At 42.0% G+C, this 14,217-nt stretch overlaps 1 protein-coding gene across 1 annotated transcript in view; it reads right to left on the bottom strand.

Annotated features, from left to right (window-relative positions):
• EPOR (erythropoietin receptor) overlaps positions 1-10,277 on the bottom strand; it is a 272,782-nt gene extending 262,505 nt beyond the window's left edge. The window contains exon 1 of the mRNA XM_085600545.1: positions 10,121-10,277. Within this exon, the coding sequence (XP_085456671.1) occupies positions 10,121-10,142 (22 nt within the window). The 5' untranslated portion in view covers positions 10,143-10,277. The remainder of the gene's footprint in view (positions 1-10,120) is intronic.
• Positions 10,278-14,217: the final 3,940 nt, after the last annotated feature.

Consider the following 14,217-nt stretch of genomic DNA (forward strand, 5'->3'; position numbering starts at 1 on the left):
ATTTACTGGTAAGTAATTGAAGAATTAGAGTAGGTTTCTCCAACAAGTGACTCGTGAGCTACCAGTAGCTCTCCGGCTACCTGTAAGTAGCTCTCCTGTGAGCATTTATTTGAGACGAATATGTGTGTATTTTTAGAACTCATAAGCTGATATGTGGACAAAATAGTTGAATTTCCAAAATATATTTCAAAATGATATTTGAGTGAGAACAATCAAAACAGTGTTGGGGAGATGTATCACTAATATGATTAACTTTTTCACCCACAAGGAGACGCATCCAACAGAAAGCGACACTAATCTGAGACCGAAATAAACTTTCAGCCCACCTACACACCTGGTGCCCGTCGAAATACATGCTTTTGAACAAGCTATCATGCAGGAAGTGGAAAACCTGGGGACCACAGTTAAAAAACCTTACGTAAACTTGACCAGAAAGGAACAAAGGGCCATGGAGGAACTCCGCAAGAATGAAAACCTTATTATCAAACCAGCAGACAAAGGAGGAGCCATTGTCCTCCTGACAAAACAAGGATACAATCAGCAGTGCAATGACCTCCTATCTGATCAGAGGTTCTATACAAAACTAACCTCTGACCCAACCAAAAGACTACAAAGAACCATTGAATTAATGGTAGACGAGGCAGAAATCAACCAGTGGATCTCGAAACATGAGGCCAATTTCCTAAAAACAAAATCACCAAGAGTGCCATATTTCTATTCTCTACCAAAGACCCATAAGAACAGAACTCCACCACCAGGACGCCCCATAGTGTCAGGAATTGGTTCTGTCTTAGAACCACTCTCTCAATTTGCAGATCAATTTCTGAAACCTTTGGTACAAAAAACACCCACGTACCTGAAGGACACACGTGCCCTTCTCAACCTGCTGGATGGACAAACCTTTGATGAAAACACCATGCTTCTAGTAGGCCTCGATGTAGAGAGTCTCTACACGAGTCTCCCCCAACAGAAGACCTTAGACACTTTGGAAAACATCTTATTCACTGAAAATTGGACCTACAAGACACCCAGACATTTTGTACTAGAGTGCTGTAGACTAGCTCTTACCGAGAACTATTTTGAATTTGAAGGCACCCTTTTTGGACAATGTCACGGTACTTCTATGGGTAGTACATTCGCCCCTAGTGTGGCGGGGCTGTATGTGAGTAGTTTCGAAAAAGAACATATACAGACTCCAACCAACCCCTTCTATAGGGGGATAAAACTTTGGCGGCGCTACATAGACGACGTGATTATGATATGGGAAGATAGTCGAGAAGCACTAAGTGATTTTCTAACCTGGATAAACACAAGGGATGACTGTCTCAAATTCACATACACAGCAGATAAGAAACAATTGGATTTCCTTGATGTTACCATTTTCATGCAAAACGGTATATTACACACCAAAACCTACTATAAACCAACAGCAAGAAACAGTATTCTCTCCTATAGCAGCTTCCATCCCCGACCTTTGAGAGATAATCTGCCCTATAGCCCGTTCCTATGTCTAAAACGAAACTGTAGCAACTTGGAAGATTATAAGCAAGAGGCTAAGGATTTAGAAAACAAACTTGCGAAAAGAGACTACCCAATCAAGACAATAAAAAGGTGCCAAAAAAGAGTTCGAAACCAGCCCAGAGAAAATCTGTTGCTGACTATACAACGAGAAGAACCCAAGGATCTACTGACTTGTGTAACGACGTACAACACTGCATCAAACATAGTGAAAAAGATCATTAATAAGAACTGGAGGATACTTACATCGAACACACTGAAATGGCCAAGACCGAGATTCGCTAACAGGAGAACTAGGAATATCAAAGACATCTTGATACACACAAGACCAAGAATCATTACTAAAAGAGAAACTAAAACTTTAGCATTGAATCTCAGCCCAATAACTGGACATTACCCATGCGGCTCCTGCTCCGTGTGCAAGCTGACGAAAGTAACTAAGAATTTGCAACTTCTCCCAAACTTGAACTGGGAACTACGTAACCATAGGAACTGTACTCCAAAATTGAGCTAATATATTCTCTAAACTATGTTTTTTTATTGAATAAAGTTAAAAAACAATTGAAGGCGTGGCATAAACTTCCGCTGAGTATTTTGGGTAGATGTAATGTCATTAAAATGAAGGTTCTCCCTAAATTTCTTTATCATTTTAAGTCTATTCCGTTGCGTATCCCGAATGTTTTTTTTAGGAAGTTAGATGGCATTCTTAGTAGTTTTATTTGGGGGTATCGGAAGGCAAGAAGGGCGATAGGATTAATGAAACTTCCATATAATCAGGGAGGGTTAGACCTTCCTGATTTTAAACTTTATTTTCTTTCAGCTTTTGTTACCCGTTTGCGGAGCCTTCTGAATTCTGAATCATCGGAGGCTTGGCATTGGTTGGTTTTGGGTTCTGAGAGCAAAATGTTTCTTTATCGTATTAATGATGCCAACTATTTTAAACGTGTACGTTTTAAGACTATACGCAACTCTATATATATTTGGAAAAATATTGAAACCAGACTTTCTCTCCCCTAATGCATGATAAACTTCCTATGTGGGGCAATCCAATGCTTCCCGGCATTTATCAGGATGGTATAGCCCATCTATGGGCCAAATATGGGGTACATTCTCTGGGACAATTGTTTGATTGTAACGGTATGAAGTCATTTGAGAATCTTGGAGTAACATTTAGTATTCCACAAAGTTTCTTTTTTAAATATTTACAGATCAGGGACCATCTGGTTAGGAAGTTAGAAATACGGACGGTTAGCAGGGCTAGTATGTGGGAACTTATCTATGGACAGAGTCAACAAGCAATTATTAGTAAGGCATATCAAATGCTGTGTCAAAATAGGGCAGATGGCTGTGAGAAATTGGCGCGTAAATGGAGTGAGAAGCTGGGGGAGGTTATTACCATTGATAAGATGAGGATAGCTTTTGATAATATTTCCCGATTTGTACACTCAACTAATATACAGCTGCAGCAATTTCGGACACTGTGTCTTCTTTATTATACACCGGAAAAAAATGCTCGATGGTCTCAAGGTAGGAATGTATTGAGCGGGCCTCATGGAGGGACTCGACAGAACTGCCCTAAATGTGGGCAGCATGCGGCTGATGTAGTACACATGTTTGTACTTTGCCCTTTGTTGAAAGGGTTTTGGGATGAGATCATGGTGACTATATCAAATATATTGGGTCTAGTTTTTAGGCTGTCAATAACTGAGAGGATGTTAGGATATAAAGAAGATGATGGGCGAAATGGCCCTATATTTTCAATAATGATTGTAGCAGCACGATTAACGATTGCCAGAGCCTGAATCTCCACTAAACCTCGAACGGAGATGGAATGGTGGCTACTTCTTAAGGAAATTGGGGAAAGAGAGAAAGTCTTGGCCAAAGTTAGGGGAGCCCAGGCTCTCCTGAAGCATAGATCTGTCTGGGGAATGTTGGAATAGAATAGTTTTAAGATATCTTGCTCTTACGTAAAGAAACTAAAATTAAAAAAGACATTATTCAAAATCAAATATAATTAATCTTTGACAAAGAAGCATAAAAAAGAATGCCAGAGTGTAAATTCGGTGTTATATTTGGATATGCTATATAATTTTAATTGTTTTTTCCTTTCTTTTTGTATTCTATCTGAATGTATGATTGCAATGTCTCTTCTTTTTGACAATAAAAAAAACAAAAAACATACGATCTGTAACACAACCCACGTAGTGTACATGATTGTTTGCCCATGTGGCCTAAAATACATAGGGATGACTTGCCGTAAGATCAAGCAACGTATCATTGAACACCGCAGCAACATCTCATGTAAAAAAGCGACAACGAAGATGAGCAAGCACTTCATAGAAACCAATCATGTTCCAGAAGACCTGAACTGGGTAATTCTGGAAACTTTATCAATCAAGGGCAATAACGCTGAACGAGTTCTGTACGAGAAGGAACAACGTTGGGTCCAACGTTTAAAAACGGACAGAGAGGGACTGAACGATACCATTCTCTGGCATTCGTTAGCTTAAAGAGATGACACTAACATTACCCTCCACTACAATCATGATTTGAATACAATCCCAGATATACATTACACTTCTAGCAATATAAAAGAACTAAGGGACATAATGAACTAACACACAAGTTCATTAGAGACTATGATGACATATATTCAATTGTTCATGTAGACACCCTTACTGTAACCCACCAATAATGTTAGAAAAATCGGTTGAATTCAATGTAATTTTATTCATAGTTTTTTCATTATCACCAATACTTGTGTCAGGTAAGCTTTTCGCTTTTAGTGAATGATTTAACATACAAGCACATTAGGGACTAAGAAGACATACAGTGATCAACTGTTTATACAGATACTTTTATTGTCATCCACCAATAATATAGAAAAATCGATGGCACCCATTCTTATTCTATTGATAGTCTTTTAACTGTCACCTGTACGTGTGCCAACCAACCTTGCCAACCAGTACAATCGGTAGTCCTACCTTTATTTCTGCATACTCGGACTATGTAACGCAGATCTAAACGGGCCCGCGTCATCCCGGGGACCATTGTCAGAGTCAGAACAAGCGAAAACAGTGAGTAAGCGGACACTAACCAGCTCCTCTTTCCACCAGCAATAGGTTCTTCAAAGCTCACTGGTATCCTGAGGGAGCGAAGTTTCACAACAATAGAGGTAAAAGACTTGTATCGAACTTTCTGATTGTCTGTAACCGAGGAATCCCTTTTGAACTATAACGCAGTAGTTTAAACATCAGGTATTAACGCGGGTATATTTTAGTGAATTGATTCTCGTTAAAAACTGAAAATCACTGTACAACATATTGATTACGGAACGCCTCCATGGGTGAACTGCTACTATACATGTACCCATAATTATAACGTTTAAACGGATAAGCCATTTTACAAATGGAAGACCACGATCCTGTTCTCTCATTATTTTGTAAATATTTTTGAGTAAGTAGTATTAAATAAACACCGCATCCACTACTATTAGCGTCAACGAATGTGGCTCCTTAATAACTATACATGTACTATCTTCACTACCCAACGAGAGGCGCACATGAAAGGAACTTGTTACTCCCTTTCTTAAACAATCAATACACAAAGCGGGTCGCACTACAGAATGCTTACCAACATCAAAAATTCTATAGCATAACCACGTGTATCTTGACACGATACCTTTTTGAATATATAAACATGGTCTAAAGAGTCTAAACTTTTGACAAATCCGATAGAATGTGTTTTTACAAACCTGCCCTACCTTCTCCCTCACGTTCAGTCCAACATTAATATAACGAGCGCCAACAATACGCCAACTTGTCCCCATCCCAATATGGATTTATGGGGACCAATATAAATGACTACCGTCAGAGCATAGATTACGTTGTATGTCTAACAGTCAAGTTGTTGTTATTTTGACATCACGTACATTTTTCCTTACATGTACAGATACTACAGATCTGACCTCTGAAAATAAGGGCGGTGAGTACAATATACCCACCCCATCACTTCAAGAGCTATAATGTGCTCTTAAGAATTCCCGGTCCTGACGAAAGCTTCTAGAGATCCCAAGAGGCTGAAATATGTTGACCATCACCAATGCGATGGACCAATAACTAGGTCTATACACGCATGACTACGTTTTTAATTTCCCACGTCACCAATCTCAAGAATAAAGGACACAAGATTTGAAATAGGGAATTTTATTCTTAATTTCACACATCTTGAGCACAAGCACGCCCTCTTTTTATTCCTGGCCACTACTGCAAAACCAGTTGGTCTTCCTCCATGTGGAGGTCAGCATATTGACAAAGGAAAAGACCCAATGATCATGCTGTTACGGTACACGGAGGCGGAGAATAAACATATACCGCCCATCGCCTGTGTACGTATATGAGGGTGTTTTAGCGATGGTTTGCCATGTTAATTAAGACCTTGGTTACATAGGACAAGTGGTCCATTTTCTCCCCTTTTTTTGATATTTGTAACTTGTGACACGGACATTGCATCTATAGCTGTTATATATTACCCATGTAGACGCATTCCACATTGACAAAGCATTTTTACATTAGTGCTGACAACCGATCCTGATCACAGCTGGTAATCTTTGCATATAGTGACCACTAATGCAATCTTATCTGATTGGAGGCAATTCTTGGCATATGAGAGGGCAACCATGATATGGTGGCACCAATGGCAAAATGCTGGCTTTTGTATACCATAGGTCATTTTGGTCATACGGGGTGTCACGGATATATTATGTGTGATTGTTGGCCTTCAGAGTTCACCAATGGCATATGGGGAGACATCCATTACAAAATGCTGTTCCTGGCATATTTCCGACGTGTGATGAACCAATGGCAAATGTTGAAAAAACTGCGGTCACCACCTGGGGACGATCTGACTTCCTTGGCACACCTTGAAACTATTGGAATATTTCATGAGTTCCATTTCAGAGCCCATAGCTTTTTAACAAATGTATTTGAAAATTCCCCTTTCAAATGCACTATTTGAAGAATTTTTTTTTTTTCACAAAATGTTCTCAGAAGAGAATTTCAATAGAAGTGTGGATCACTCTCTTCAGAAAAAGATGACACCCTACTAATTCACCACTAATCCTTTATAGGCTCCGGAGTAGCGTACTACTCACCAAAAAAGCGCTTTAACACCCCATGAGGGGTAGCAAGCGCTATATAAATGCAAACCTTTTTGCCTCTTCTATCCCTCCATTATCCTTCTCCATTCAAATAACTGACTAACATATCCATCACTCAAATTACTTTCATATTTCACTATACTAATTCACCACTAAGCCTTTATGGGTTCCGGAGTAGCGTGCTACTCGCCGACAAAGCGATTTGCCGCCTCGTAAGGGGTAGTAAGCGCTATATAAATGCAATTACAATACAAACCAATTTCAAACATCACTGGATACTATTAGATGTCAATAAAATTAATAGCATTGTCCAGTCTTAAAATGGATGACTGCTTACATTTCGCTGTTGGATAACACCACAGTACTCACCTTCTACCCGCTATTCTCCCCGATTTCGTTTAAAAATTGGGTCAGGTGACAAGGGCCCAGCCAATAATCTTATGAACTTGGCTTCTATGATACAAAAGTTAATTTTCTTTACGGTCATGCAGTTAGTGGCCATGTAAGGGCACATTTTGGTGTTGAGCTGCGAATCATTATGTCACCAATGCAATGACCAAGGTATCTGCCATTGTTGTTATTGTACTCTGGTGCCAAGACTGGTGCTGATACAGTCTGTTATTCCAAGTTTATGCCTGTCCTCTTAGAGCTTCACAACATGTTTCTGTTTTTCATTTCTTATCTCTCTCCCTTCACACGCACTGGGGAACTGCTCCTCCTGAGATAAGAAATATGAGTTCTACAAACCCCCTGCCCCTCGCTGAAGATCTTGCGGGCATTTGTATAAAGCAACAAACCTGCTTAACATTTACAAAACTGTCACAGAAGTCTCTCGTACTACACAGGAAACGAAGAGAGTTCAAAATTAACATCCCCATCTCGCTCAGTCATGTTATTGTGATATTATCACCGTTGATTACTGTGATATTATTAATGTGGATTACTGTGATATTATTACTATGGAATACAGTCATAATATACCATGGATTACTGTGTTATTGCGGCGTGGATTACGGCGTGGATTACTGTGATATTATTACTATGAAATACTGTGATATCATTACTTTGGATTACTGTGATATTATACCGTGGATTACTGTGATATTATCACTGTGGATTACTGTGAAATCATACCATGGATTACTGTGATATTATTACTATGAAATACTGTGATATCATTACTTTGGATTACTTTGATATTATACCGTGGATTACTGTGATATTATCACTGTGGATTACTGTGATATCATACCATTGATTACTGTGCTATTATTACTATGGCATACTGTGATATTATACCGTGGATTACTGTGAAGTTATACTGGATTACTGTGATATTATTACTGTTGATAACTGTGATATTACTATGGAACCCTATGATAATATTACTACGGATTACTGTTATGTCATACCATGAATTACTGTGATATTGTCACTGTGGATTACTGTGATATCATACAGTGGATTACTGTGATATTATTACTGTGATATTATACCGTGGATTAGTGTGATATCATACCGTGGATTACTGTGATATTATTGCGACAATATTACTATGGATAACTGTGATATTAATTATTATTACTGTGGCTGGACTGACAGCATTTGAAATGGAAATTCAACATTTAGCCAGTGAACAGATACAGCAAGGAAAGCAGCCATACAAGCGTCATTCAGTCACACAACAGACACAGCACAAATAACAGCAACACCCAACCCAAGCCTCTGATCACATAAAACAGGTAGCTCAGGTTTTCTTCCAACACAAAATAGTCAGGATTGCACAGGCAGAAATTTAGAGCAGGAAGAGGGCTAACATCTGCTCTGCAAGTCTTCATACACAGTGCTGGCAGGTTCTGTAGAAGCAAAGCAAACTTAGCTCACACACAAAAACACACATATACAAGAAGCTACAAAGTAAGCTCTCTCCATGCATACAGGTCGAGCACATCACATGCATCTGCACTGCAGGTTCCACTCACACACACAACATTTACAGCATGGGCAAAAATAGTGCAAGTGTCCCTTGCTCCTTTCCCGGTTCCTTTTATGATATTTCTTATGTTCATGAATAAATGGTATTTCTTATAATCATAAACTGCATTGGGTTGTCCAACCTGAAATGTTGTTTATTGTTTTGGTCCTGAGCTGGAAAGAGAAAATGGTCATACCTGATACAAGACACATTTAATGTATATTGATTTGGCAGAGATGTATGTGGGTCCCAGTGTAGTCAACTGTTGCTGTCTTCCCGGGTCAGGAGATTGTATTGTATTGTAATTGCATTTATATAGCGCTTACCACCCCTGACGAGGCGTCAAAGTGCTTTTTAAGGCGGGTAGCCCGCTACTCCGGAACACAAAAGGATTAGTCTGAATTAGTATAGGGAGATATGAAATTAATTTGAGTGGTGGATATGTTCGTCTGTTCTTAGGATAGAGAAGGATAGTGGAGGGATAAAAGAGGGAAAGGTTTGCATTATATAGTGCTAGCTACCTCTGATGAGGTGTTAAAGTGCTTTTTGGCGGGTAGCACGCTACTCCAGAATCCAAACAGGATCAGTGGGGAATTAGTATAGGGAAATATGAAACTAATTTGAGCGGTGGACATGTTACACCTTGACAAAACTGTCTTGCATATTCGACTTTGGCAACCCATTCGAGGAATATACTTTACTCAATGTTCCTTTATTCAGGCCAGAACCATGCACTGATATCCCTCTACTTTGACATTCACAGAGCTTTCATGATACACTTCCATACCTGCCTGCAACATGCACTACTGTGCTACTATTGAGACTTCTGCAGCTGATGTTCCCCTGCTCTAACATGACTCCTGTGGTGTGTCATCATTGACGCTGTTTCCGGTCCTGGGCTTTTGACCTAAAAAATATTCCTATAGGGTGTTCTAATCCAATTAATTCAACAGAAACAATGCAAAGATACAACAAAATACATTTGGTTCTCGGATGAAAGCCTATGAAGTGAAACACTCAGTGGTGAGATGGAGTCGGGTGGCCACAGGAAAGGTCGGAAGAGCGGCCTTTCAAGAGCAGTGCTCGCAGCTAACTGCTGATGAGCAAACACGAACACTACCCTAAAACAAGGGCAAGCTAAGGAACATGTGTCAGCACCCCAGACTTTTAAGGCTACGTGGAGCCCTACCCCTTTAATACTGTGTAAAGCTTAAACATTACCGGAATATGTCTGTGGAAACACGAGAAAGCACGTTAACATACAAGCAGTGCTTGAAATGGAAAAATAGAAGTGCTGGTACTCTGTATCAGAGTACCTGCTTGTTTACGAGAAGTGCCGGTGCTCTCTGTGTAAAAAGTTACATGTAATTACCCTTTGTGAATCATTGCCATTGTATTCATTGTGGGTTAGCGCTGTCAATTGAGTACTAATTCTCTGCCTCTCGATTGATACAGCATTATAGTCTTACTTCTATGTTTGCGGAAGTCCATTTTCTTGTTGTTTTTGCGATTGCCTCTCGATACCTACAACAGGATAGTCTAACGTCGAAATGTTCCATCATTTGATTTTTCAAAACCTAGCCACCAACAAGTAGCACAGCACGGTCTGCAGATACGGCACCTTCGGAGCTCCCAGAAGGTGGGGGCGGTGTTTCGTGTTGGCTAAGGCCTTTGTCGGCGGTTGTGGGCCAGCAGCGCCATGCTGCCAGTTGTGCATGTCCTGTGCACGACTGATAAGGAACAACAACATGTTGATGGCCTAGGGGAAGGCGTGGCCAAAGGGAGACTAGTGTGCAAGTGTTATTATTGTGATTCAAACCGCGCTTCCCGATAACGGGCACAAGCCTGCCTGAAGTCACAGGCACCTGGTGAGCTATCAATGTCTCCAGTACTGACTCCTTCCCGCCTCTGAATGTGGATTACATTACCCCTAAATCCGACTTCACTAAATAATAGCCACAGCTCTCAAGATTCCCAGATTCGTGCGAGACCTGCTCAGCTTGCCCAGGCTCTTGCTTCGCATTCTGGGGCTTGCAGTTCTCTTTTATCTTTCATAAAATCAGCTGTACATGTCCCAAAATGCAAAGCAAATAAAACAAAAACATAACAGGACCTTATAATCTATTCACGTATGTATGTACCTGGGAAACTTGAAAGCTCGGAGAAATAAGCAATGATCGAGTTTTCTTTTTCAATACGAATTACAGCCCCGGTGACCGCCTTTTCTTTTAATTTACCATTTGATAAAAGGCACCGTAGTCACTTGTGGGTTTATGCTTCAAAGCTACTTTATAGCCCGTCCTACTTTTACTAAACTTTGAAGATAGAAAGGGTTAGAACATGTGACCTACGAAGGCAACAAAAAACGGCACTATCTCACTTTTGCAGCGTGCCCTATGGTCTGGGACTACCGAATTTTCCCCCTCCCCCCTGCGCATAAACACATTACACATTTTAATGAGAGACATGAGAGGTAATTACTTTTTGGAGGCGGGGGTCGAACAACCCCCGGCCGTATTTATTAAAATATGAAAACAAAATTAAAAATTTTGAAATAAACAATATTTACACAAATTATATGCAGAAACATAACACGACATTTGATTACAATTCATATGCACAGATTTCAGATGGCTAACCTTAACATATCTCTAATACATAGTTCTCCTATCCGAATCTAACATAATGATCATAATCATACATTAATTACTTTTCTGCGTATCCTATTTGGGCCTACGGCAAGGTCACTGGTGTCAGATCCTTATCAATTTACCACGCCCCCCGTAGGGTTGCGCATACGCAGAGGGCCCGCTTACCGAGAGGGTACTCCCCCCCCCCCCCCGGTTACCCCCATACGTTCCCTGAACTCCATGCCAATTTGTGGGGTCTTGCACTCTGCGCCATTTAGTGATGTCCATGCCAGTGCGGGGTGGCCAACCAGCCTAAAAGAAAGCGTGACTCCCCCCTTTCCCCGCACCCATCCAGCCAACCGGATGTACCGCCCCTGGAGTTCTAGGAGAGACCCGTTGTCCCTCCCCCTGGGCGACCCCATCCGAGAATGACGCCGCCCCCTAAGGACCTTAAATTTACTGCTCACTAGTCATGACCTTACCGCCACAGGCCAGCATAGTTGCCCGACTATCTGGCCCCCCCCAACCTATCCCTCAGAAAGGTCATGCCCCCCCTTCCAGACCCTCTAACCAGGCCATAAAATTCTCTAACATTATGTCATTACCTAACCTAGTCAAGTGGACCCCGTCTTTTAAGAAGCACGGTTCCCCCCTGACACACCCATGTGCAATGCACTGTAATTTAGAAGATCTGAACAGTTTCCCTATTTTATTGTTGACCCTCTTTACCGAGCGGTTCAAAGCTCTCACAGAGTCCCCACCCCTCCATTTAAATCTAGGTATCATGTGCGACCAAACTATGTAGCAACCCTGGCACGCCTTGGCTAACCAACCAATCTCAGAGATTATGTTCTCAAACAAGACCCTCCTGCCCAACGTCACCAAGTCATTGCCCCCCAGGTGTAAAATAACGATTGTGGGAGGAGGACTGTGTCTCTTCAAAAGATCAATCATAAAGCCCCTAAACTGGTTTAGACAAAGGCCCCCTTTTCCATGGAAGGATATCGTGAAACCCCTTTGTTCTGCTCTTTTCCCATAGTTACCTGAAAGGAAAACAGATTTCATACGCCGTACATATGAATGCCCCACAATCCACACATTACGTGTCCTTATGACCTGTAGCTTTGATGATTGTTGAGGAGAGTGTTGGTGCTGAGACGGTGGCAGTTCCCCCCCTGCGTGAAAGGTTTGAGAAACTGTGAAGAAAACGACAGACAAGCAAGCATCAGTACACAATCGTATTGTATATTCACAACATGTGCAGCCGCACATAACGCTTATAACTATTGGAAGCCCATCGTCCAATCCTCTGTACATTAATGGAGTGCAACCCCCTAGCTGTTGCCTCAGTGGCAGCCCCTATCCTGAAAGAATGCGTCCCAAAAACCTTTGGATCCATGCCCGCCTTGCTGATTGCCATGTCCAATACCTTTTGAAACTGGTACATGGTAAGTGGGGTACCGTCCGCATGTAATAACAATGAATCCCCCAACCCGCTGCTCCTCTGTCTGATGTAATTTTCAAGGTGCATTACTGGGCAACACGGGTTATTTTGCGCCCTATGGAGTACCACCCCTTCACCCCGAGCTTCCTGATCAGTTTTTGATTTTTTGATGGTTAAAAGCAAAATGTCGCCTTGTATCTTAACGTGCTCCATTAGGAGCCCACCCTTGCCATCCAGCTTGTTGCGTGCCACCAACTCACCTACTCTGAATGCCCCATAAAAGGCCAATGCAAAGGCAGCTCTGAATAATAGTGTCTCACCCATTGAACTGCATATGGCGCCCAGTGCCGTCAGCAACGCACTCAGCCGCGCCAACCCTATCGGCTGCCTGGTGTCAGGAGCCGCACCCTGGATGCGTCGCCACCCCTTCAATGCCTTTCTCACAATGAAACTGTTCGTGGGATCATTTGTGTCTCTGATCTGCGCAAAGAAGGATACTGCCGCTACATGTCGCCTGGCTGCCGCCACAGTGCGCCCCTCCCTATGCAGGTTGTCTAAAAACAAGAGGAATGCGCCCGACGTATCCCATCTATCCTCCCAGTCTTGACCCAAAAAAGTACAGTAAGACCAAAACGCCCCTTCATAAGCTTTCCTGGTCCTTGGAGCTAGGCTAGCAGCCACAAGGTTCTGTAGCTGGGGCACCAATCTGCCAAAGAGCTTCGGGAAAGTGTGCTGATGTTGTCTCTGCGGATGGTAGATTTTCCCTGAAAACCTGCATCTTGAAGCGAGAGAGTGCGTCAGCAGCATTATTCCGCACCCCCGGGACATGTTTTGCCCTAAACTGTACATTCAGCTTCATACATAGCAGCACTATCTCTTTCAACAGGCGAAGAATCATTTTACACCTTGCCGCCTGTTGATTAATGGATTCCACGACTGTCATGTTATCTGACCAGAAAATTACAGACTGATTCTGCAGATCATGGGGCCACACCGTCAATGCAACCCAAATGGGGAACAGCTCCAAAAATCCTATATTGGCTGTTAAACCGCTCTCGAGCCACCACTCCGGCCACTGCTGTGCCACCCACTTGTTCCCAAGTATGGCACCAAATCCCACACTACCCGCTGCGTCAGTCCATAAACTCACCTAGCAGAAGTAGTGGGGGGACCGGGCCACACTACTCTGCCATTGAAACCCTCCAGAAATGCAATCCAAATCCGCATGTCCTGGCGAACCTCAGATGACAGTCGTGTGTGGTGGTGTTTTTCCTGTAAACCTGTCATGGCCTGTGAGATGGAGCGAGAGAATGGTCGAGGCACAGGTATTACCCTTAGCGCAAAATTCAACTGGCCTACAACCTGCTGCAACTGGTGTAGGGTTACTTTATCCTTAGACAGACACTTTTGCAAAGCTGTACGGAATTTCATTATCTTTTGTTCAGGTAACCTAAAACACCCTTGTACTGAATCCACTTCAATGCCTAAGAAC

Source organism: Triturus cristatus, chromosome 4_2, assembly GCF_964204655.1.
Source record: "Triturus cristatus chromosome 4_2, aTriCri1.1, whole genome shotgun sequence".
In the NCBI taxonomy this organism is placed as follows: domain Eukaryota; kingdom Metazoa; phylum Chordata; class Amphibia; order Caudata; family Salamandridae; genus Triturus; species Triturus cristatus.